The sequence below is a fragment of the Falco biarmicus genome, chromosome 3 (assembly GCF_023638135.1).
Source record: "Falco biarmicus isolate bFalBia1 chromosome 3, bFalBia1.pri, whole genome shotgun sequence".
NCBI lineage: Eukaryota > Metazoa > Chordata > Aves > Falconiformes > Falconidae > Falco > Falco biarmicus.
Genome location: NC_079290.1, coordinates 97052561 through 97078302, shown reverse-complemented (window position 1 = coordinate 97078302; position 25742 = coordinate 97052561). Strand labels below are relative to the sequence as shown.

The window sequence follows — 25742 nt, the reverse complement described above, 5'->3', positions numbered from 1 at the left end:
AATGGGACCTGCGTAGGGAACTGACTAAAATCACTCCTGCACTGGAGACATTAAGAGCTGCGCAACTTTAAAACAAGATTCCCTCTTTCTGATGCATACCAAGTATATTAAGGCAACCTTAAACACGATTGTCTCTTCCACGTACGTGTCAAAGGCAGCTACACTATATTTGCTCTGTAAATTCAAGTGCTGCTTTATTTACTTATTTTACTTCCATTTTACTTATTTAGAACAATTTCCATATGGTGACATGCCTTTAATGACACTCATGACTCAGAAATACTTGTTGATGTAGTCAAACAACGTCTATTGACATGAGTCACTGAAGTTAAATAAATGTTATTAAAAATGAGACAAAACCAAAGGCAAATATATATATATCCAGCAGAATGATAGGGATCATCACCATTTGATCAATCTTCCCTGTGAGTTATATCTGCAAGTTACTTTGAGGTAGCGCTAGAAAGAAGCTGTTGGTCCAAGAGCACCCCTGCAAAAAGAAACATTCATGGCTTAAGTACCATTTAACTTTTTTGTACCCTTTTAAGTACTCTTTTACCCTTTTTGGCCTGTTTCTTTCTCCCTGTTCACTGACTGCAGGATTAGTAGCCCCTCAAACCATCCTTTCTGTAGAAAACAAAAACACTACTCTTCCTGAAGAAAATAGCAGTTTTGAGTAAAGGCACAATCTATTGCAGCCAGGTGCAATAAAGAGTTCATAAAACCAATACTAGATATTCTCAGAAAAAAAACCCTTCATCAAGTTTAAAAAACAAAAAAACAAACCCAACCACATTTCAGTTGGGTAAAACACAAAACACAACTGGAAAAAGTGAAATAGCATGGTGTTGAGAAAGATGCTTCGAAGACTTTTTTTAAATGCTCCCACTGCAATCACATCTTTGTAGATCTGATGGCAAGCACCTGTATGATGAGTTCAGGTCTCTGCATAACACAGTTAATGCAGTTTTGGAACAGGTGTAAATTTACTCAGTAAGAAGTCTCAGCAATGCATTCTGACAGTTCTGATGCACTCATTTTTTCCTGTATTAGAGGTTCACAGGTAACACACCAATCCAGGAAGAAATTTTGCATTCAGTAGCCTTTACAGTAAAGAACGTGCACTGTGCACACCATCTTGATCCCATGTATGTACTCCTAACTGGAAAGCGGAATAGGCTAGTAAGGCTCAGGAGACAGAAGAAGAGGTCAGAAAGCTATTTTAGAACGGTATCACTTGGGCTGCAAACCAACAGACTCTCTTCCTCACCTCATTTCTCTTCTATGTTGACTGGAAGAAAATACACCCCCAACATTTCTCAGGTCTGGAGAACTACTGGCCCAAACAACTTCCTTCACTGCATTACATAACCACTATTTTCACTATCTGGGTACTTTACAGACCAGAACAGAAGGTGCATGCATGGCTGAAAACAGTGGCTAATGCAGTGTAGAGACCTATCAACAGGTAAAATCTACATGAACGAGGTGGCTACAGACTGGGACTTTTTTCAAGTGAGGTTTATGTGCTGTGCTGATACAGTGCCAAACTAAGTGAAATCACATAGCTACATGGGCCATCCAAATTCAAGGGGTCTGCATTCACTACCCTGAGTTTCCTCCCTACTGCAGTCCCCTGAAACACAAACACCCCCCTTCCCTCCCAGATCCTCCGCTTTCATTTTCCATCACACCCTCATTAATCATGTCCCTACCCTCATGCTCTAAAGACTCACTAGTTCACACAAGGGAAACACTCACCCAAGAAATCCAAGTTCCCAGCCACCTTGCAACTAGCTTTCCCCAAAGCAGGGGAACAGCTGCTTAGAACTGTGATGCTACTCCCCTGCCTAAATGGGATTTTTTTTTTTTTCTGTCTCTTCCTACATGTACATCTGCATAAAATCCAGGAAGAATCAACTTGCTATAGTACTCCAAAAGCTTTTCCCTGTTTTAGAGCATTTGTTTTTCATGGGTGGGACTCTGAAAATACTACTAGCTGATATTAAACTGTGAAGAGAAAGAGCGTGCGATTCTGGTCAGCAGTTAGAAATGACCTGCCAGCAGAGTCATCACTCTGCAATACAGTATTCATTTTAGACTTAAGAATAGCATATAGATTATGACCACCACTTTAACGTATTTAAGTCATACGAAAGCAAGAGCACTTTATTCCTATCTGCCATCATAGCAATTATGGTTTAGGTTGCCCCCACAACACACATGGCAGTACCAAAGTGTCTCTGCTAGCTTTAGTAGCTTCCACAGCTATTAGCTATGATAATTTCTGCTACCTTCTTTCTTGGAAAAGCATTCTTCTGTTTCCAGTCCACCTTGTACATTTGGTAGTAAGTATTTTTGCATGCACATGGGCCTAAGTAGCCCCTACAACTTGAAAACAGTTTATACCCTTCCAGATGAGGATAGTTTAGAGGAAGCCACTCAGAATTTACTAGCCTAAAGCAGAACCTTCCTTGCTGCCATCTCCCCTCATCTCCTTTGACCTGAATACTAAAAAAAACAAACAAACCCTGTCATCCTACTAAAATTTTGTAACCTTGTCACTATAGAACACCTGAGGATGACAACTGAACAGATTAGAAATGTTTAGAATAGGGTGCAACTTAGTTGAATGGCTGTTACTAGGATAGTTTGGGGTTGTTTTTATTCACAGCAAGTTATTTTTCCTCCTTTAAACCAGAAAGTTTTCTCCAAGGATTTTTAGGTTTAAGAACATGTATTATGTTACACCAGTTTCTTTGCTGTCAAGTGTTGAGAAGGCTATTGGTAAGAAGGGCAGAATAAAACTGTCAGTAGGGACCATCCTTAGTCTTCGGAATGTTTGCAGCTATGGCAGCCAGAAGTCTGCCCTTCTGTATGTTTAAAATAGTGTAAGATAAAGCAATTCTAACTGACCTAGCAGATCAACAGTAGTACAGTTAGCACCAGTAGACTGCCGGTGAAAGAGTGGGCCAAGTATTCCCACAGAAAGCCCCAGGAGCGTCTCCCAAATACACACATAACCTAAGCAAGCACATTAGAGCTTGCGAAAGACTGCCACGGTAACTTGAGAATACACAAGAGCTAGGGTTTTTTGCCAGTGTCCTGATGCCCATACCAAAGACAGGTGAAATACCCCTACTGTCTCCAGCTAAATTCCACAAGCCAGAAGAGAAAGTGTTTCACATAAGTAAATCCCTTGCTGGCAGGTTTGCAGAAACAAAATTTTATTTACACAGGCAAGTCTATCTTTAGACCCCATTGAACTCTTTACATTTCTAGAATATTTACATGATTTCAAGATGCTCTGAGTGATGAACAAAAAAAAAGATTACAGAAACTGTCAAAAGCATAGCAAAAAAACCCAACCTATCATTGTGCTTTAAAACTTATGATCTAGAGTAATGTAGAAGAAATGTAATTTTAGCACCTTGGTCATAACGGTCATGCTATATAAGACACTTAAATAGCAGGGGGGATGTCAGAAGTGACCGTATCCAGAGGTTGCCAGTGACAATTCATGAGGGAATCATAGAGTTCTTCACTTGTCTCCATAAATTGCCTGTTCATTTCATCAACATCCAAGTAAAGCTGTGGATCTGAAAATAAAAGCCTGGTAAGCACAAGTGTCAGACCTGGGAAGGCATGCATACAAAAATCTGAAGTAAACGCCTAATGAAGTGTGTTTTAGCTAATATTACATCATTTCAGACATTTACTAGTAAATGTAGTATGATGTTTATTCACCTAGAAATTTAACAAACCTGATACGTCTAACTTTTTGGAATTTGTGTATTAGAATGCTAGGACTGTATTGGCATTTCAAGATAAAGAGCAGACTTAACTAACTACAAAACTCTCCCAAAATCCATTTAATTCATTTCTACTACAATATGAGTTCGGCACGATAAAGCTTCTGAACACAGGATGTCTATATGTACGAAACTGTCCACAAACCTTCCAGGCCAGACAATTTTTTGTACCAAATCTTTAAGTTCAAGTTGAATCCTCCTTTTAGGACCCATAAGCTTTTACCTCAGGGCTTGGAAAACAAAGCTTCTGCCTATTAATGAGTTTAACATAGAATATGCTTAGCAGAATCTACACAAAGATATGACAAATTCTGTATTAGACCATTCTGGATCAAGAATGAAGGCAAAGTTAAGAAACCTACTATGAAGCGTTGTTAACTATGTCCCATTCAACTTGACAGGGTACACACCATCAGCTTTAAAATCCTACCTCATCTCAGCTATAACCTGTACAGAATCCTGCTACATCACCTGAATTGCCCAGACATTCTTCATCCAACAGTCATTGGCTTGTATTGTTAAAGGGCACTAGTACAGCTAAATTCAAGTTGCAGTGACAGAATCATCATTACCTTCAGTTATAAGGTCATCACTGATTTCAGTCATAGCTGAAGTTTCCTTGAAACAAAAAATAAGAAAATCTTTTAAGTGTAATCAGAATTTATTTGGGAAAGTACTGCTAATCCAAAACATTCTCCCCCTCCCTCCCACAACTACAAAAATAAGCTGGGGGGGGGTCATGGTGTATGTGTTGGCAGGGTTGAGGGGTTTTTGGTTTGGGTTTGTGTTTGGGGTTTTGGTTATTTGGGTTGGTGTTTTTTTAGGGGGGTGGGTTTCTTGTGGGTTTGGTGTTTGTTGTTTTTTTTTTAAAAAAAAAACAATAGCATAGGTCAGGTTGGAATGAACTTCTAAAAGTTGTAATTGATAAGACCATCTTACAGTAATTCTTTGATTTGCTTTAAGCGAAGTACATCAGAAAAACAGGAAGAGAGGAAACCTACAGAGTTATGCTGTCAGTTGGCATACAGGAGCAAACAGTGACGTATAAATCTCTAGTTCTATAGACTAACCAAAGCATTTGAAGACACCTCTCAGTGAAGCCTGCTACTCAAACCTCCACACAACGCAAAAAGCACCATTTCAGTTTTAGGACTTCTTTTGCTCTGACTTAATATAATTCATACAACTTATTTGTGATTTTTTTTTTTTTCCAAGGAAGTGTGTAGTATCTTTACCTCAAAAACAGCTGGAGCCATAACAGCATCTCCTAAAGAGCAGTCTCCAACAGCTTGCATGTTATCATAGGGAGTATACGAGCTGTAGTTGTAGTCAGCATAAGGATCATAACCCCACTGCGAGTAGTAGTTCTGATAATCTTGGTAATAATCATTATAGTTGTAGGACTGGTACCGCTGGAATTCTGCTTTCAGTCTGAAACATGAGAAGTTACATACAGTTAAGAGTCTGAGAACAATGAACTGTAAACCCAGTTGTGAAGTTAAACAATTTGCCAGCTTACACATTTCAAAGCTTAAAAGGAAGCTTTTCTGAATAGTTGCCTAAGCGACAGTCTAAGTCACAGTGTTAAGATCTCATTTTTATAGAGAAGCAAATGCTCTCACCTTCACCAGTACCAAAATAATTGTTTTCATGGATTAACTCAATCCATGACACTTGAAGTGTTCTTAGTATCTGTGTAAGCAACCTGCTGATAGAAACTGATTTATGAAGACCAGAGACCTTTATCAAGCACAGCTGCTTTAAAGATGCATCCAGTCTTAATTAGCTCTTCTACCTTCTGTTTGCTTAATACTAAATCTTATTATTTCCAGGAACAAGGGGGTGAAGCCAGATTATCTGTTTCAGAGGACCACCTGACACTGCCTGCCAGTTTGCCATGTCTACCTCCACCTGCTCAATTTTTAGTCCATGAACAAGTTGCCAAAGTAGAGCCGTCAGGTGAAGTCAGTGTCATCACTATCCAGTCTGAAGCCAAAGCAGCAGGAAAATGACAACAGTCATTGGTTCTTAACACCAGAAGGGCCAGCTGATCAGTTTTCACTACTTTCCCTCTCCTGAGTAGATATTCTCAGGGACAACTAATAGCAAGAATCAATACACAAGTGTCACCTGTACTAAAACAAAGGTACAAAACCAGAGGTACACTACATGAAATACATCCAGACAACCCAGCTGCACATTCCAAAGAATCCTCTATGCTTAGACATTTCCTCACTGATTATACATAGGCAAACCTCCTGTGTTTGCAGAGTCCTATTCTCCACACCTCCACTTCATCACAGAGAAGTCAGATCTAGGTTTTCTGTCAAGAACACAAGCTGAAGCTTAGTGACAAACTACTCTGCTAGCTGGATATTTTGATGCTAGGAGACCATAGCACTCAGCCATTCAAAAAGAGATACGGATTACCGATGCATATTTTAGTACCTATGCAACGTTTGCTTCGATACTGTAGAGCTCCACATACATTCTAGTAAATAGGTATTCTATTGTCTTGCTACTGCAGTAAACAAGTGATTACACAGTGTCTCCAAGTCTTCTGCTTCCAACTTCTCTCCTACATACATCTCTGTAGGAAAGAAAAATCTGAAAATACTGCTGACATTCTTCTTGATAGCAGAAGTGAGGAAACATGTTTGTGACCTCTTCTTGTTTTCAAAATAGTCTGATCTGAGCAATTGTGGACAGCAAAGTCTTGGGTAAAGGCATTTCCATTCCAAAGCCAAGAGTCAACATTTGCAGAATTATCAAGGGTAAAGAGAAATAAAAGCTGTTACTTTCACTATTCAACAGAAGCTACAAGCTAACTTCATGAATATACTGGAATGGTTTTATATCAAGTTCTATGTTTGCCTGTATCCTGGATCAAAATTTATCAAATTTGTTATCAATTCTCTAACTGTTAAGAGATTTGAATTGCCTTGAATAACTGACAGAACTGAACTGGCAGAGTAAAAAACCCTCTCAAAACAGTCAATTTTAAATTCCCTGCTGCCCCAATCACTTGGAAAAGCAAACAGTATTCTGTAAACTTTCAGCAACATCTCCTTTGGCTTCTTCCCCCCCATAATCTGGATTTTTCCATTTAAGAGTTCCTTTCTCTGCCAGCCTACTGTAGAACTACTAACATGCTACTCTGCCTGAACTAAAGGAGATGTCTAGAAGAAAAGCTCCCAAGCATACAATCAGGCCCAAACCTGGAAAAATTTATGAATACATTCAGTTTTGCTACTTGTAAGAATTAAGGCTGGTTACAAAGTCAAAGAGTTTGGCTAGACTTAAAAGAATTGCATTCCCCCAGCAATCCTGAAAGAGGCTGATGAATCCAGGGAGTCAAAACATAATGCTTCTTTATTTTTGGTTTTTAGACTGCATCGTGCGTACAGCCATTATAGCACGGGCCACAGACTTTACAAAAGCAGGGCTACAAGAATCTGATTATTTAGAATTACTGTATCAATGCACAACTCATTCGTTACCTTTTAGAAATTCCTATGCTCAGCCGGATTCGTTTTCCCCCCAGACCTGGTGCATTCTGGCAGTCTTGCAGTGCCCTCATCTGATCACCTTGCTCACCAAATCTGACAAAGGCATACCCTCTACAATTTTCAAAAGGGAAAAAATAAATTCTAGTATGCATAACAGTTACAAAGCTAATTAAAATTCAATTTCTGTCTTTACAAAAAAAAAAAAGACAAGATAGCAGCTACTATAGCTTCTATTACCTAAGCAATCTCTCTGGCATATGCACATGCACAGAAGATGTTTCACCAAATTAAAAACTTGGGCCAGAAGCAAAAAGCTTGTTTTTGTTAGCATTAAGATGCAACTTGCTGAGAGCCAGCAAAACAATAGAATTTAATTGCTATCCGTGTAAGTAATCAGATTCCATATTTCTGCATTTACAGCAGTTAATTTATCAATTAGTGTTAACCCACTCCTACCACTATACAGCACTAGCTTTTTTTAAATTTGCTTTCTCTTAAGTTTGAGTTAAGTCTATTACAGACAGCACCGTCTGAACAGCAAACTCGCTCATCCCTGCCTGACTCACTGCCTGGCCAGTGTAGCTTCTGCTAGGCTTTATTTACTAGTATTAACAGGTTCAGTTCCCCCAACCCCTTACGACTTGCCAGGCCTCACGCTTTTCTCCCACATGTAAAAAGGGCATTGTTTTGTCTTCAGTACTGCAGACAGCTAAGCGGACACACTGCTGTATGGAAGCACAGCAGCACAAACTTCAGCACACACTCTCCCTTCTCCCACCACCTGATTTCATTCATGCAGATAGCTAAATTGAAACGTATCATGTTAACTACTTAAACTAACCAAGAAACACAAGGATCTATGCTGTTAAAAAAAATAACTCTAGAGATTACTCTCTCTCTTCCTGCCTCTGAAGAAAATGCAGGAACAGGTTGGACGCAAGTTCTTCTATATTACTCTAGAAATAAACATACTAACAGCATTACAAATTTTCACAGGCATTACCTGGAATATCCCAGAAGGTCTGTTGCTATTTTGCAGTCAATACATGAGGGGTACCTCTTTAGGAAATAGTCATAAAGCTGGAAATCATCCACTTCTGGAGTAAGCTCCCCAACAAATATCGAATAATCCGGTCTTTAAAAAGATAAGGAGAAGAACTGTCAAGTTTTGAGACTAAGGTACCTGATTGCTGGATTAAGGTACCTAACATATAAGCAGGTAGTTATCACTGGACAAGTTAAGGAGACAAAAATCTGAGAAAGATTATTAATTACAAAACTCTTCTGATATTACACAGAACTGCAATGCAATCACATCAGCATGGAGTTCTCAGTTTCTCTGGGTCCGTTCTCTGCTTTTGCAAAAAAAGCATTTCAAAAGCCCATTTTATAAAAAACTTCTAGAAGCTGGCTTTAAGGGTATTAATTGTCTAAGGGGTTGGGGTGGGGAGGGAGAAGGCACAAAAATAACAAGAAAAGCTATTAACTCAATTTACAGCCACAATTCAAGAGAGGCATGACTATTGCTTCATCATTTCTCAGTGATTATAGAGAGATGAACTACAAAAAAAACCTTCAATATTCTGTTGGCAATACATTTCCATAAGCAATACTTGGTGTATAGGTACCAGATGTGCCATTTCAGAGTTTTAAGATTAAGTAATGGCATTCAATGAGCACTACCAACTTCAATAGGGGCTCAGAGTTTCTCCTTTCAAAAAGTCTTTACCTGGCTGAACTACTACTAGGGACAAACTCTATTCTTCCTGGTTTTATTTTGTTCTTTTTCTTCCGTTTCTTCTGCGGCGTCCTCCACCAGCTGTAGGCCTGGAGACATTCTCTTTTTTTCGCCATTAAGTCCTGTTGGGAGAAAAAAAATCACCTTTATAGTATTTAGCCTTATTTACATTCCTCCCTCCCACTCCCCATCACCACAGGTGATTTCCCCATATTCACCTTGCCCTTGAAAGAAGCCTGGGGTCCCATTTCTCCCTCCGCCTCCCATGAGGGAAAGCAGCCTCTGGGGAAAACGCCTGGCAAAAATAACAGAGCCAAAGGATTGTATGAACAGCCATATTCCCCTGACTTGTCAAGCTGGCTAAAGGATTGACAGCTTCCTCTTGGAATTAGGGAAAAACCAGGTAGCCCTTCGATGTTGGCCAATCCTAAATGTTCATTAGCTTCAGGACTGGACTTTGTTCCACTTGCGCTCCAGGACTCAAAAAAACCCTGCAGCAGCACAGTCTGAGCGATGAAGAGGCAGGGAAATCATCACTCTTGCCTAGAAGGGATCTCAGCTGTCCCTATCTCCCCTCACCTAGGAATTCTTCTTCTCCTATGTGAGATGCCTCTCCTCACTACCCAGCTGTGAGTCACTCTCCCAGGCCAGGAACAACAGGAGGCCAATTAATGGAAGGTAAGGAGAAAGCAGACCAGGAACAGGCACTAGCTTGGCTGAGGGAAAACTCAAACCCAGATGCAAGGCCAGGAAGAGGCAAAAAAGTGCCTCTTGGGAAAAAAAAATAAGAAAAACCAAAACCCCAAAACCCACAGTTTAAAAAGAAAGTGGGGCGACTACACAAAAGAGGAGGGAAACAGCCGTATTAACACAGGTTGCCTCCCTCGCTTAAGATTCTGAAGAACAAGGACTTCCAAAAATAAGAATGGTGTTTTGCAGCATTTTTTACTTACGCAGGCTTTAATGTTCTTCCTCTAGAACACCTCTACATGTATCTTATATAGAGGGTGTTATGCGCAAGGTCCTTCAGAAGAACTCATGCTCAAATAATCCGAACTGCAAAACTTAAGTTATGCCCCCAACCTGCTTCAGTTGATGCGATTATGTGTCCAGAGGACAGCCACCAAACTCCACAGTACCGGAAGAATTGGTAGGACTAAAAGAACACCCAACTCAGAGCAACCTAGCTATTTCAGCTTTACATTTACTAGGAATTCTGAGTATGGTTCTGGAATCCATTTAGGCACTGCAAGCCTGAATTCCTGACCAAATGATCTTACCTGGCTTGCCATTGTTCAAACTGTCCTCTGCCTTTCTCGAAGAACACTGCTGCACAGGTTCAGTCTATTGCGCTCTTTCAGCTGAAAAAGATGTGGAGGAACAGTAAGATAAAGAATCTTAACCTGGAGATTACTTACTTTCAAAGATTTTTACCCTGCCTTACATTTTGAATGTTCACAATTCCAAACCTAGAAATTTAAGTTTGGACATGTCACTGCTAAAGCAGTGGAGATAAAAAAAAGATACATGGCCAACAGGATTATGATTACAAGTCTTGTTCACTTTCTTAAATTGTCATAGTCCACCAAGTCTTCCCATTGTCCAAAGCACTAGAAAATTAGAGGGAGCTTCTAAGTCACCTATATTTTACCTTTATTTCTAAAATACCTACATGTAATATAGTAATTCAGAAGATCCATACTCTAAAAGAGTTACAAACAAGGCAAAAATAGATGTTTCAAAATGCGTTGAACAACCGCTGAGTTTTGCCCCCTTTCAGCCACATTAGAAGTTGATTGACTTGTACCACAAATTATATAGCTGAAAACGAGCAGTGGTACTTCCTATGTGCTGAAGAACAAAATAAGAGAGGGACAAGGGCACAGTACAGGTAAACATGACCTTTCTCTGCACTTTTTCTCAATGTCTTCTCTCTTTTGCCTCTTCCATATACATGTTTCATTCGCTACCAGTCAGCAACAACAAATCACCCTTGACAGCTATCACTAAACCAGTATATACACCTTTCTGAAGGGGTATTTTTGATTTTTATATCCTTTTTTTTAAAGCTTTTTCTCCCTAGTCATCTGGTTAGTATAAATCAGTGCAGAAAACAGTGACGTTTACAAAGTATTTTGAACCTACTTCCATACACAGCTGTTCATTCACCAGCATTTTTTTTACATCCAGTGTGGCTCCTTCTATGCAGTTACTTCACTGCTGAAGTTTTAATTCCCATCTCCATGCAAGAATTTATGTGGTGTTTAACATACTGGCTGGTCAAACCCACATTCACGTATTACAAACACTCTGTATTTATTGTATTGTCTTAAAGGCTTCCCACACACAGGGGAACAGTTCAGAGCATTACTTCTGGAAATGGATTAGGCTAACCTGACACAGGACAGCCATGTAACATAATTAGAGCACGTATGCAGGGCACTATTCAGAGTAACTAGGCACTTCATCCCCATGCCCATTCTGAAGCCAAAAAAATAGTCAAGTACAAACAAGCCCTTACATACAGGCATATACTAGTAAGGTTAGTGTGTGCCCTCTCAGTAAACCTAATTGTGCTCATTATAAAGAGTTATCAACAGCAACTGCTTCGTTAAAAGTCATTATTAATAAAAATATCCACACAGTTATGTTCCACCAATTCAAGCATTACTTTCTAATAAATGGAACCATGAACTCCTCCATGCTTGAAACACTGAAATACTAATGTTTGCATTCACAGCTGCATAACACTTTTTTTTTTTTAACTTACCACTCTTGATTCGTGTGGATTTAATGGAAGATCGCACACGCTATAAAGCTGTTTTATTGCAAAAGACTATCAGAAGGCAAGTGATGCAACTGTTCCTCGGTCACAGTTATCACGGACTTTTATGCAAAACTGCGTTTTTGTACTTGTTCCTGGTCTGATCTTGGTTGTCGCCTCTTGATCTTTTCACTAGAAAGCAAAAATTTTAAACAGCAGTTAAACCAGCATGTATTAACTTTTTTTTTTACACGTTTGCCTTAACTGTAGTCACAGCTAGCTTCCATTTAAGCAGTGGGGCAGCTTCAACCTCCAGCATTCAAACACTTCCTTAATTGGACTATATATCTATTTTACCAGCCCATTGATTCCACGTTCTTATTATTATATTTGCACCGGCAAAAAGGCGGATGAAGCTATTTACGCATAAAATCGCCTGTGCGAGCGCTGCTCAGCCGAGCAGAAGGCAAGCCGCCCCCCTCCGACTTGGTTTTGCTCCCAGGGAGCTGGGGCAGGGCAGCGAGGAGGGTGACCCCGGCCGAGGCGGGCCAGGCCAGGCCCGGCCCGGGCCGGGCCGCACCGGGCCGTGACGCATTTTTAAAAGCCACTCGGCACGACGGGAAGGGCCACGGCGCCCGGCAAGAAGAGCGCCCCGCCCGGCCGCGGCCCTCCGCAGCGGCCCCGCTGGCGCCAAGGCCGCGCTTCCCGTTTATCGCGCTAGGCGATCAAACTAAAAAAAAAAAATTAAGGAATAAGGCAAGCCCACGGGGCCCTGAGAAGGCCGCGGCGCCCCGCCAGCAGCGCCCAGGGCGGGAGGCGGGCCAGCGGGCGCTTCGGCCCCACAGCCGCCGGGCCTCCCCTCCCCGCCCCGCAGGCCCGCGGCCCAGCCGCCCGTGAGGCGGCGGCTCTGAGGCCCCGGGGGAAGGGAAGGAGGAAGGGGGCCGCCCCCCCGTGCCGTTGCGCAGCGGATCAGTTCGCGCCCCCATCCCCACTGCCTCACCCCCCACAACCCACCCCGGCCTCGGTCACCGCGACCCCCCCTCCCGGCCCCCAGGCCCCGCTCCCGGCACTAACGCCTCTCCTCCTCCGCCGCCTCGCCAGCAGCAGCAGCGCGCGCCCCGCTTCCGCCCCGCGAGGACCCTCCGCGCGGGCTGCCCCGCGCAGCGCCTGCCCCGCGCCGCCCGCTCCCCGCCGCCCGCCGCCCGGGCCCGCGGGCCGCCCCCAGGGCAGCGCTGCCGGCCGCCAGCCGCGGGCCCGGCACGGCGCGGCGCACTTGGCGGCGGGCGCAGGCAGCGCGGCGGGCGGGCGGCGGCTGAGGGCGGCAGGGCCCCGCGGTGGCGCCGCGCGTGGCGGGCGGATGGAGCTGGTGGCGGGCTGCTACGAGCAGGTCCTCTTCGGCTTCGCCGCGCGGCCCGCTGAGGTAACGGGGCGGGAGGGCCGGCAGCTGCGCTCCCCCGCCGCGGGCGGGCGGTGCGGGCGGGCAACGCGAGCGGGACCGCGCTACTCACCGATTGCGTCTCTCCGCGGCCGCGGGGCCGCGCACCGGGGTGGGCTTTTAAAGAGCGGCGGGGGCGGGGCAGCCTCCCGCAGCCGCAGGCTCGGCCCCTCAGCGCTGGCGCGGGGGGTGGCAGCGGCCCGGGGACACCCCGCTGCCCGGGGGGGCGGGAAGGGGCGCGGGGGGGAAGGGTCGTTCCCTTCAGCCTGGCAGCGCGGAGCCGGGAATAAATGGCGGCGCCAGGGCTGGATGCCACATGGGGGGGCCGGGTGGCAGGCGTGTCCCTCAGCCTGCAGCGGGGGGAGGAGGGAGCAGCCGCCTTCCTCGGCCGTGAGGTTTACCCCTCTGCCAATACTTTTCCACGTACGGTTTCAGCTAAGCCCAACGGCGATTACAAGAAGTGGTTTGCACAATTAAATCGGTCGAACTAATCTCCGAAGAGCACATTAACTCAGTAAGATCCCATTATACTTCCAGCTAGGCATAATTCCTTCACGTTTTACACATAGACTTTTCCAGGTTTTGCTTTTTTAAAAAAAAAATAAAAATACAGGATGATGAAGTTGAAGCTTACAATAGAAAAACTTTACTTCAGAGAAACCTGCTTATCTTGTATTTCATCTACAGTCGTGGACGGTTGTCCCTGATTTTACACATCATGCCCACTCTGCCTCATTGTCAGCAGTAGCAGTGAATAACAGATATGTGGTCACTGGGAGCAGAGATGAGACGATCCAAATCTATGACATGAAAAAGAAGATAGAACATGGGGCACTGCTGCAGCACAATGGTAAGGAAGCTTTTTGTAAAAAGCATTAATGATAGAAATCTAAAGCTGAAAAGCTGGCCCTTGCCAGAAGAAAATTGAAAATTGTTTTGTTAAGTCTTTAATGGTGATGGTGTTGCAGCCATGATGTTCTGAGGATACAAGCAAGGTAAGCTTTTGTGCATAAAAATCCAAAAAGTATTTCGGATATTATCACACAGGTATAGCTGCTCCTTCCAGTTATTTATAGTTTTAACTGTTTGAGAAGTTATGGCCCACGGTTGGCTCATGAGCCATTTTTCTTCTACCAGGACAGTTTTATCTAGACCATGCCTGCTCCCAACAGCCATCTTTCCCAGTGTCCTTGTCCTGTCACAGATGTACCTGAGCTACACAAAAGAGAGTTTGTGTGTGAGAGCAGGCTGCTGCTGCCAAAAGAGTTAACCTGGTACGTTTTCCACTTTATGTGCCCCCTGAATCACGGCTGTGTAATACATCAGTTAATGACCATCCAAGTAAACGTGGTTGAGTCATTTGTAGCTCGATCCCAGTTGTCTTTTCCTCCTGATAACCAAGAAGTAGCTGGAGCTAGACTGAACATGCACCTGCATTCAACTCATACAATAAATCTGGTGCTTATGGGAAGCCAGCATGTGCAGTAAATACAGCTGTGTGTCAAGAGCAGAGTTTTGACGTGGGAGCATTCCTGATGGAAGCTCTGTGTCACCTGCGCCACAGTGGATGAGTAGTGCAGTTGCAGAGAATGGACCAGATGGAGTTCTGATGTGTATGGCTGTAGAGGTGCTGATAGAACACATCAGTGATTTAATATAACAAGAAAGTTGGGAGGGTTGTGAAGAAACATGGGAAATAATTCCGGTTTTCCCAAGGGTAGGGTAGTAGATAGTATGTTTTAATGCTAGAAGCTTCTCTGTTAATTCATGCGTTCTCTGTGTGGTAACTGTTGGGTATGTACAATGCTGTTAGTAGCTCTGGTGTGTATTTCTAGGCACAATAACTTGTTTGGAGTTCTATGGTACTACGCATCTGCTGAGTGGGGCTGAAGACGGACTAATTTGTATCTGGAACACAAAGAGATGGGAATGCCTGAAATCCATTAAGGCACATAAGTGAGTTTTTTAATCTGCATATTCATGTACATTTTCATGTTGATTTTCCTTGTAAATAATATATGTGGCTAATACATTGTTTTGTTTTTATCAGGGGGCACGTGACATCTCTTTCTATTCATCCTTCTGGGAAATTAGCTTTGTCAGTAGGAACAGATAAAACATTAAGGTGAGTCAAAACTGATGAAGGAAGGCTGAGAATCGTAATTCAGTAACTCTTAGTAAATTGTTACAAGCAACAATTCCGTGTTGGGACTAGACGGTGCAACACTGATAAAACATGTTTGGACATTAAATGCTTCAAAGATCCATTGGTTTGTCTATTTAAGTTCTGGGTACCAGCAGTGTTTTAAAGGCTGTTCCTAGCTTCTTGTTGTGCTCTGACTCTTTATAGTCACTTGTAGATGTGTAAATACATTTGCATTTTGGAACACAATTTCCTTAAACTTCTGAAAGCTGTTAGGTTTTGGTTAGTGTGAGAAAAGTAATTTTTCACTTCTGTACACATGTTGCTGTATATACATGTTTTAAGTATATAAAATGGTATTTTAACAGTATGAATTGGTATTGGACTTCTTTTGAGCTTTGCGTTGCAAGCACTGGTTTATAAAACAAACATCACAAATTCAACCTTATGGTGTGCAAGCAATATATAAAGTCATCATTTTCTCTTGCATTAAGGCGGCAGTAAAATGCATAAACATTCTTAAAAGCTTCCTTTGGATGCCTCATGTCAGCAGATAGGACTTCAGTTTCACTGTGCTGTTTTTAACCAGAATGCACGTTATCTGTTGTTGTCTTTCAGAACTTGGAATCTTGTAGAAGGACGATCAGCCTTTATCAAAAACCTGAAGCAAAGTGAGTGTATTGGTCTAAATCCACTAAAAAAAAGTGGAATTAGATAGTTTGGGGTTTTGTGTAAAGAAAAGTAGACTGAATTAATCAACAAGTCAGTGAAATGAAAAGTGCATTCACAATGTCTTTACACATGCAGGAAAGCATATGTAAGTTTATGTCCTTAATAATAATCATTTACCAAAAGGAAAACATAGTGAGCATAGTGAGCTCAAAGTCAATCTTTTTTCCTTGGAATTTGATGTCAGGACATTTAAATAAATGTGTTTTGTTTTTCTTTATACACTTCTGATAACCAGAAATAAACATGTAAGAGCATAGTTTTACTTGTTTATTCTAGGTTATTTGATTTTTTCTTGAATTGTTGTCAGCTTTAGGTATGAAACAGTGTCTATCAGCTGTGAAAGGTTCTTACTTTTAGATTCTCATGCAGTATAGAGTGCAAAAAATCTGTGTACATGTGCATACAAATCTATCAATGTGTACAGATGCCCACATAATTAAATGGGCCCCTGACGGAGAGAGGTATGTGACCGTGAAAACAAATAAAGTGGATATCTACAAACTTGACACAGCTTCAATCACTGGCACTATCACAACAGAGAAGAGAATTTCTTCACTTAGATTTGTTACAGTAAGTACAAAAAAAGAAAGTTACTCAGAAATTAACTGGTTTGAAACACATGAAATTAATCACACTTGCATTTCTTTTTTTCCCATTCCAAGGATTCTATCCTTGCCATAGCTGGAGATGATGAAATTATAAGGCTGTACAGCTGTGACTCTCAGAAGTGCCTATGTGAATTTAAAGCTCATGAAAACAGGTATTCTATGTTTGTTTACTATTAAAATATTTATGGCAATGCTGAGTACTCAGTAAAGTTCAATAACTTGTAATGTTCAGCATATTTTACTGTTGTTTTTGTTTTAGTGCAGACAGTGAATATGTTTATGTGCTAAATTCCAAATTTGGGACAGACTTGTTTGTTTTTAGTGTGAGCACAAGTACTGTGCTGTCCAAGCATGTTACAAAACCAAAAGGGTATAAAATTAGAAATGTTACAGTTCTAAATTTATGAGTGTGTGTGCACGCACACACAGAAGTACACACTTCTCTGTGTGTGGTCTATGCATTTCTGAAACTGGGTACCAGCATTTTCCTGCAAGACCATCTAAAGAATGTTTAACCAGTCTTTACAGATTCTGACTCTTTAGAACACTTAAATACAACAAACCAGTTGTACTCAGTCCCGACAACAGGAAAGTAGTCACATCTCTGTTGTTGTCTGATATCAACTATTGATCCAAATGCTGCTTTTAATTAATCAAAACACAAAAGTATAATGTCATTGATGTGGTTAGTAATGTGTATTTGAAAGTATTATAGGGTTCTGAATTGAATCCTAACAAGCCTAACAAAGGCAAATGTTCCCACTGTAAATGACAGCACTCAAAACAGATTACTGTTCCAAGTTCCTGCCTGTCATTTGTGGGTTTTCTTTTCAAACTGTTGCCCATTCATCTTTAATTTCTGTTAGTTTACTGTTCTGAAATGAGCTGCCGTACTATAAAGTAACAAAGTGCATTTTCTTCACAGAGTAAAAGATATCTATAGTTTTGAAAGAGAAGGACAACATATTATTGTTACTGCATCCAGTGACGGTTATATTAAAATGTGGAATCTGAATCTTAATAAGGTTGGTCTATTAAACTGCTTGTTAAATTTATGGAAAAATGTCAGACAACCAAAATTGCAGACGGTTCTGTCATAAAAATTAATTTTAAATCACTGAGTACATTTTACTTGAAATCTGGATGGCTTGATCTTCCTCCATGTTATGTTCAGTACAGATGTGTATATCTATGCAAGTATTTTTATGCATTTGTCTATTTTAGTATCTTTGTAATTTTTTTAAACAAACTATAAAAACTAATGATATGGTGAAGATCTCATTTCCTCTTTACATAAAGTCATGCTTCCCTGCAGACCTACCTGGCCAAACTTAATGACTATCTAATCAGTTATATATGTTCTAAGAACTGCTGTAAATTTTTGTGATGTTGATGACTGTTGCTACTCTTTTTAAAAACACAAACTCTGTGGTTTGGGGTGGGTGGTGGTTGTTCATGTAGGGGGTAAAAGGTTGTCCTTTTGAAAAATTCAAACACATTAATGTACTGAGTACTTTCCTGTATTTTCAAACAGTTCTGAGTAGCACAGTTAACAAGGAATCGTGTCTTATCTTTAAAGTTTCTCTTGCTTATTGTTTGTTCTGGGTTTTTGGTTTTTTTAAATCAGAATTAGATTTTTTAAAAATTTAATGGCTAGAAAGAAAGGATCTACTATATTTCACTGTAAGTATCTTGAATAGTTCAAATAAATACAAACATTTAGACACTTTATAGATGTTATCTGAATTTGCCCATTTTTATTTCACCCTCTCTGAATATTTTTATACTTCTAAGTGCAGTATTGAAAATCCCTCTTTTCCCTTCACCTCCAATTTCTGTTCCCCTTGTGCATAATTGACATAGTGATCAGAGAACTTTTTGCCAGTTGCTGTAACATTGTCTTTATTTTGACCAAATGTGTGATTTTCTTCCTGTGCAGGCAAACTTTTGTGAAATTTTGTGTATCTCTGGGGGCTGCTCTGTTCAGCTCTGGGAGGTAGAATATCTTAATACAAGCAGTTTTTGATGGGTTGATGGTGTTACGGTGCATGTGTGTTTGTGATGCTTTATCCCCCGGTATCTGTAATAGGGTATTTGCTTAAGTATTCCCAGAACTGACTGGGAAGCAGTTAAGAAATTGGAAACACACTCTGAAGAGATCACTTTTAATCAGCAGCCTTGTCTTTGTGAGGGAGAAAAGGAAACTGATGCAATAACTTAATTCAAATTATTTTTGCTGTACTAAAAAATACCTATTACTCTGGAGAAACTTCTGAAACCATTGACGGGTTTTTTTGGTGGGTGCTATGACTCATCTAGTTTTTCCTCGTGTTAAACTTACCGCCACGTGCCTGAAACTCACTGATCTTGCTTGTCAAGATACATTCTTAAAGCCATTGGGAGCTTTTAGTAAAACCACAACTGAGGAGTGGTGTCAGGACAGGACTGTAACAACGTGACCATTAACTGGTATGCAGCCTCTAGTTCTAAACTTTGTAAGGCACCAGAAAGGAAGTGGAAGGTGGGCAGTAAGATACTTTCTCACTTCAAATACTTCAGTAAATTTAAACAAATAAAATAATGTTTAGTTAATATTTTTCTATATTATTTTCAGATTGAAGGTGTGCCATCTTTACTGTGTGAAGTCAATACCAAAGCTAGGCTGACATGTCTTGCAGTATGGCTTGACCGGGCTCCAGAAATGAAAGAAAATTCTGATGAAGCTGTAACATCATCTCAAGGTAACAGAACTCTGTTTATCGTTGGCTGTTAATGTGACTGTGAAATGGAATATACTAAGTGGGAAGGTTTTTATATGCACTGGAAAAAGTTTTGGTATCTTGAAGAACCGGGCATGTGATGCCGGCAAGTGATAGGGATATCCTTACCAACCTGATAGTGTCTCAACCCTGCATGTATGTTGGAGGTCATGAACCTCTTTTCACTTCTATTATATGAAACTTTTGTTTCTCTTTCCTGGAGTAACATACTGAGGAAGCCACTGTGAAGCTTTTGAGACACGTAAGAAAAGAATAAACAGTCAGATAGAACTGCATGTCTTGTTTTCCTATAAACAATCAGGTCTGAAGCCAGGCAGACTGTAGCTGTGGGAACTTAGGCAGTCTGGCTCAGGTTGGTTGTTTTTTTCTCTTGTTTTCCTGTATTGTAATCTATTTACATTACTTGATCTTTAGATATTTTTGTATCACAGGCTAAACTAGCATAAATGGCACATTCCACTGTAAATAAAAAACAACTTACAACCCCTTATTTAAAATGAAATACAAGTCTCTGTGCCATTTTAGACAACAAAGACTGGAAATAAATATCAGTGTGAATAATTTCTTCCTCTTTTTCAGCAAATGAAGATGAAAAATTATCAATAGTTAGGAAAACCAAAGTTTTTTGGACTGACAAAAGTGATAAAACAGCAAAAAGAAAGAGAAAAATTACTCCAGAGAAGCAAAAATTGGAAGCTCCATTGATTATTCCAGAGAAAAAAAAATTGGAAACTCCACTGCAAAAGAAGAAAAAGAAACAGAATATTTCAGCATGAAGGCAGCTACTTTCTCTCCTGAATAAAAAGTAAATGCTGGTGTTGCTGTAGTTTTTACAAGAATGTAAACCTCTGACAGGACATACACCTCTGAACTGATCTGTTTAAAAGTAATGAATGTTTTTACCCTGATAAATTGACTGATGACTGTGGGAAGTAGCAAAAGAGATGGCAACTTTCCCTAAGTGAATAAGGCAAAAATAATAATATGTAATGTTTATATTTTTCTGTTAACAATAGCATATACTTTTAAACTGGCTCTGGAAAAGCCAGTCAAAATTATAAAATTAGCTGCATGTCTCCAGTTACATTTTTGTCTCACTTGAATGCATATTAAAAACACGTACACCTTTTAATTTTAGTGTTGGAAAAGTTACTGTTCATTTGACTTAAAATATGATCTGCCTTTGTCATGCTGTTGGAAGAAGGGTTCGCCAGAGTCAAGAAGACGTCTGCTCAATATGAGTTATGCATCTTGCTCAACTTTATTAGTTTCTAACACTATATAGAACCGACACACATGCATATTCGTAAAGCAGAAATATAATTGGTTAGTAGTCTCTAAACACGCGCGGTTCTCACACCCCTAATTATCATGACTAAAATAAGCATTCTATCCATGTAGCTAATTGTGTTGCTGTGCTTCAGCCTTGTAGTTAGTATCTCCCTATTTTCCCATACCGGTCCCTATCTTTCTTGGCCCTGCACCTGCTTTCCCAGCAGCTGTAGCCTGTTACAGCCACGGCCTGTTGGCACAACATAGTTACTCGGTCTCAGGATTCAAGAATAGCTCAAGGCTACCTTTCTCGTTATCTTCAGCACAGCAACTTCAGTACAATTCTGATTACAGGCCTATTCTAATACCAGGCCTGGATTGTGCAGATCTTCAGAGATTCTAAAACCATGCTTCTGCAGCCATTCTTCTGCAGTTCCCCCTTTTTTCTTTTGCACAAGCCAGGCCTGATTGGTTATGTTAAAAACTACTCTCTTTAAACAAGAAAAAACATATATTCTTAGCGTTTAATGCAGTCATTGCTCCTGGCATAAAGACGGAAGCTAAGACGTTTGTTGTTACAGACTGCAGATCGACTTGGTCATTACTTGTTTCATCAAAGGTGTGCAGTGCCCTCCGTGATCTATGAAATTGTGGAGTCATTTTCAATAAGTCTTTCACACGTGGAGCAAACAGAGTTAAAGGCCCTAAATAACATGGTCCACCGACAGGATTCAAAGGAATCCCTGGCCATGCTCTATCTCCACGTATCAAAAAGACTCCCGGTGGCAACTGATAGCCCCCTGATACATTTACATGTAAGCCTCCAGCTTTCAGTTCACCCCAATTAGGTGAACCGGTTAAATTTTGAAACCTTGTATCAAACTCCCATTCACCTTGACGCGCTAGCCACAATCGCCACGGTTCACCAAACCAAATTACTCCAGTGCCATTTAGAGCTTGAAGTGGTGGTACCGGGTCCTCGCATTCTGGCATTCCCGTTGCAGTCACATTAACGTATTTAACAGGCGTAATGCTGCCTAATAGCTCTAACTCCTGCAATGGCAAATGATATGGTTGATTCAAATTCTCAATAACCGTTTTCTGCCATGCTGCATTATGCATAGAAGGCCAAACAAATTGCCCATTCGGACTCATACATGTACCATTCTGATTGGAAGTCAGATCCACTGTTTTAACATTTCAAAAAAACATCAAAATTTGTTTCATTCTCTTGCAGGGGAATACCAATTAAACAAATTTTAAAAGGGTTGTCTGCTTGCTGCAAACTCAAACAAAAGTCTGTTACCCCCATGATATTTGCCCATGTCACCCATATGTTTGTTCTAGGCAAGATGTCAAAAATACTTTGGCCAATGGGTAAAAAATTCATCAAGACCATAAACCAAGTCCACCACTTAAACATGTTTAGTCCTACAATTTCCACCTTTTTTTTTTTTATTTTATACCACCCCACAAATCTGTGCTTTCACAGATTCTGATGATGTATACTGTCTCCAATCAGCACAGTATTACACTAGTCGTATGCTTTCTCTTGTTTCATGCCCAGTTACTAATCAAACACATACACTCTTTACACCATTTACATTTAAGCTTTGGCTTACAGAACCGTTTTACCCCACATAGCATACATCAGCACAATACCCACGGGTTACATCCCTTACAACATAGAAAGTTTATTTCGTCTGCTTGCTCTGAGTCTTCTCTTCTGTCTTCTGATCTTGACATACAGGTCGCACAAACTTGCTAGGGACCCATATAGGTCCTTTATCTGTGGAGATACAAAAATAACCTCTACCGATAAATAACACTGGATTAGGTCCTTCCCATACACCTGAAGCCATATTTTTATACAGAACATTCAAACCAGGAACTGTAGTTGTTTGGTTCCCTCGTGCTGTTTGGTGATGTATAACAACAGGTGATCCCTCTCTATCCTCCGTAAGGGAGAGAGAGTTTAAAGTAAACGACACCTTAGTCAACCGTTTAGTCACGTCTATGTCCTGTGATACTTTCTGTCTCTGAAGATAATCCTTCAGGGCACGGTTTGCCCTTTCAACAACTGCTTTCAGTTCTAAGGTTTGAAGGTTGTGCCGTGGTTCACCGGTGATCACTTGTTTCTGCCACTGATTATCGGATTGCCAAACACACGCAGCCTTCTTCATCTTTCGTCCTGCATCTGTAAACACCGTTGGCCCTTCAGCTGGTCTTTTTGAGCGTAATGGTCTCGCAATCCACTGATAATGTTCTAACATCTTCCAGAGAGGTCCTTTTGGCCGGTTGTTGTGTACAACACCTGTATAACCCATCAAGGCTTCCTGTATGGCTGTTGAATGTCTCAGAAGCCATTCATAATCATCACCACGGACTGGAATACTGATATCTGCTGGTTCAGTCCCATCAATTTCAACAATCCTGTCTCTTCCTTTTCTCACCAAGGCTGCTACTGCTTCAGGGTGACTTAAAATACGATGTCTGGGTTGCAATAGCAAAAACAAGCACTCTAAAATGATCGCCGTATCATGCATTAACTTTTCTACTGTAAGAAGGAACATGTTAAAATTACTTAAAATATGATGATCACATTTCATTCCTACATTCACAGAAAATTGTACTTTCTAGTTCTTGACATAGACTTACATATAGAGTTTATAAGCAAAATGCTTGGGTTTTTTACTGTGTCCGTACTTCACGCATCTGATTTTTTTTTAAGTCTTTACATCCATCGTTCAAATGATTGAAATCTTTTTTTCAGAATATGATACATATTTTTAGGGGGAAAAGTTTATATTGATAAGATTTTCCCTTCCCCCTTCCCATAGTATTTTTTCAAGTCCTTGATCTGAGCCGTATTGTTAGGAGAAAAAAAAATTATCTAACATTCAAAATGTTTGTCATGCTGATAAAATGTCACCCATCTGTTTTGCACTTAAACAACAAGTGAATTCCTGGCCTTCTTAGTCAGTGGGAACAGGATTTTATCCTACGTGTTATTACAAATACACAGTAGGAAAACCAAAGCTGAGCTGGATAGAACAAGGTCAAATAGCTGTACTAAGTGTTCTCTTTTTTTTTTTTTTTTTTTTAAGTAAGGCATTTTAATATTGTTTTCTGCACTACTGGAGTAGTCATTATTTCTTCTGTTTCCAAGGAGCAGTTGGAATCATGCTTTATTCTGATTCGCTTTGGTAATAATCTGTTCCTCCGTCTTTGTGTAGCCAGAGAAAAGGTAGAGAAAATCAGAAAAAGGATTGAGCCAAATGCGGGGGCAGGAATGCAGGCTGTCTGGGGGATGTAAAACAGGATACAACTCCCCTCACCTCTGTGTAGGCTCTGTCACTGCAACTAAGTAAGCATCCTCGGTGCTGCTGGAAGACTGCTCACATGGCAGTATTCCCTTGGAGGTGGGCGTCTGTATCTTCTGTGAGTGTTCCCCTTATTTAGCTAAATGATCACAACCCCTTGTCTGAATATCCAGCGTAGTTGATTTATATGACCCCAGTTTAATTCAACATTAAACATTCAATTGTACTTTATTTTAATTTGACACAGCTTTTAACTTTAACAGTGCTCTGAATGTGTGTGTACATAAACACAGGCAAATAATGCGGGGCCTAAAATGGTGTGGAGACTTGGCAGGAAAGGTACCAAATCAGATTTTTAATTTATAACAAGGCTCCTGTAGTACATAGAGGGCTTACAAAGTGTAAGCTTAAATAAGAGACTTGTGTAAAGTGTTTTCACTTGTAAAGTGTTACATCTATTTTATAGTCCTTATCTTACATCTGTTCTTGACAAAATGGCTGCCGCTACTAAAACAGTTTTTATTGTTTTAATGTTTAAATCCATGAGTTTATGGCCATGGATATCACACTTATAGAAGCAAACTCTCCTGAACACCAGGGAAGCATCCAGTCTGCACATAATTTTAAGAATTAAAAAGCAGAAATGCCACAGAATTTTGGTTCTAAGGTTTAGGCTTACAAGTAAATATTAGACATTTGTAAAAATACAAACTCCCCGTATAGTAACAAAGAATTATGCACGTCATGATACTTGTCACAATTTGTAAACTGGAGACAGAGAAGACAAGTCCTGCCAGTTTTTAAGTTGAAATACAAGAAACAGTCCTGAGAGAACTCGCATTTTTATACTTGGAGTGAATGCTCAGCTACTGACTGGTACTTGGCAACTTTTCTGGTTGTTTCCTTGTCCACATCTTCCTTTTCAGCGGATTTTCCATTCTAGTTTTCAGGGAACTGCTTAGAATGATAGAGGGGAGGCAGCAGTGCAGAGAGGAGATGCCTGCGGTGAGAAAGCCCTCGCTGTAGGGCGAGCGCGCATGATGCTGCTCTGCAGCGGGAGCCATGGCTGCATGCAGCCTGGGGAGCTGCTCCTCAGCTGGGCCCCGCCTGGGGAGTTCTCCCAGTTTTCCTGCTTCAGAACCCCAGTGCTGGATTACAAAGCAAAGCCCAGTGAACCCCAAACCTCAGCCATTACAGAGCTTGAACAGAAAAGGGAACCCCATCCGGCATAGGTTGGGTCTGTGTTTGTTGTGGCACTTTTCAGGGAGACAGGAGAGATCTGTTTATGCGGCCAACAAGGGAATTAAACTGCTTTCCACTTTCTGACCATGAGGCTAATTGATGAAGCTGGGAAAATTTGAAAATGCAGGTAGAGAAAGCTACGTTTTGCAGAAAGCACGGGCTCCTGATGTTTTGTGGCTTCTGTTAGGAAGAGGAGCTGAAGCCCCTCAGCTCAGGGGCCCGGCTGGAGCAGCGCTCGCTCTTTCCCTATGGTTCAATGGCCACGGGCGGTAAGTGTACAGAAAACTGGAATGAATCCTGCAGCACCACTGATGTGAAGAATGCCAGTTTCAGCACTTGGGGTGGGAAGAGAAAGAGTTTATCTTTGCAGACAGTTAGAAACAT

At 41.1% G+C, this 25742-nt stretch overlaps 2 protein-coding genes across 8 annotated transcripts; one reads left to right on the top strand and one right to left on the bottom strand.

Annotated features, from left to right (window-relative positions):
* Positions 1-168: 168 nt before the first annotated feature.
* On the bottom strand, positions 169-13485 carry LOC130145510 (tRNA selenocysteine 1-associated protein 1-like). Of its 7 annotated transcripts, XM_056330370.1 has the most exons (11): positions 12898-13036; positions 11830-12015; positions 10340-10420; positions 9278-9354; positions 9051-9181; positions 8325-8456; positions 7313-7432; positions 5048-5243; positions 4385-4430; positions 3431-3599; positions 169-490 (listed from the first exon to the last, which is right to left on the bottom strand). In XM_056330370.1, the coding sequence occupies exons 4-10, from the start codon at positions 9305-9307 to the stop codon at positions 3463-3465; spliced, it is 792 nt and encodes a 263-aa protein (XP_056186345.1). In that variant the 5' UTR covers positions 9308-9354; positions 10340-10420; positions 11830-12015; positions 12898-13036; the 3' UTR covers positions 169-490; positions 3431-3462. The 7 variants fall into 7 exon arrangements, with proteins under 7 accessions (XP_056186345.1, XP_056186346.1, XP_056186344.1 ...); XM_056330371.1 differs by lacking the exon at positions 12898-13036 and adding an exon at positions 13332-13485 and having other exon boundaries at positions 169-3599; XM_056330369.1 differs by having other exon boundaries at positions 169-3599.
* On the top strand, positions 10430-20653 carry PAK1IP1 (PAK1 interacting protein 1). Its single transcript, XM_056331509.1, is given in 13 exon segments — positions 10430-10442; positions 12878-12958; positions 12961-12990; positions 12993-13243; positions 13946-14108; positions 15094-15214; positions 15309-15383; positions 16020-16072; positions 16558-16703; positions 16796-16893; positions 17667-17766; positions 19356-19482; positions 20101-20653. Coding segments are annotated over 13 exon segments (1455 nt in total). The 3' UTR covers positions 20298-20653.
* The last annotated feature ends 5089 nt before the right edge of the window (positions 20654-25742 follow it).

What these genes read in the sequence shown, in the direction of transcription:
- LOC130145510 (XM_056330371.1), bottom strand. Translation starts at nt 9,307, where the DNA reads ATGGGACCCCAGGCTTCTTTCAAGGGCAAG. An exon ending in AGCATAGGAATTTCTAAAAG is followed by an intron (nt 5,244 to 7,312) that starts GTAACGAATGAG and finishes CTCATGTTTCAG; the next exon opens with ACTGAAAGCAGAATTCCAGC. An exon ending in TGGCTCCAGCTGTTTTTGAG is followed by an intron (nt 4,431 to 5,047) that starts GTAAAGATACTA and finishes TTTTGTTTCAAG; the next exon opens with GAAACTTCAGCTATGACTGA.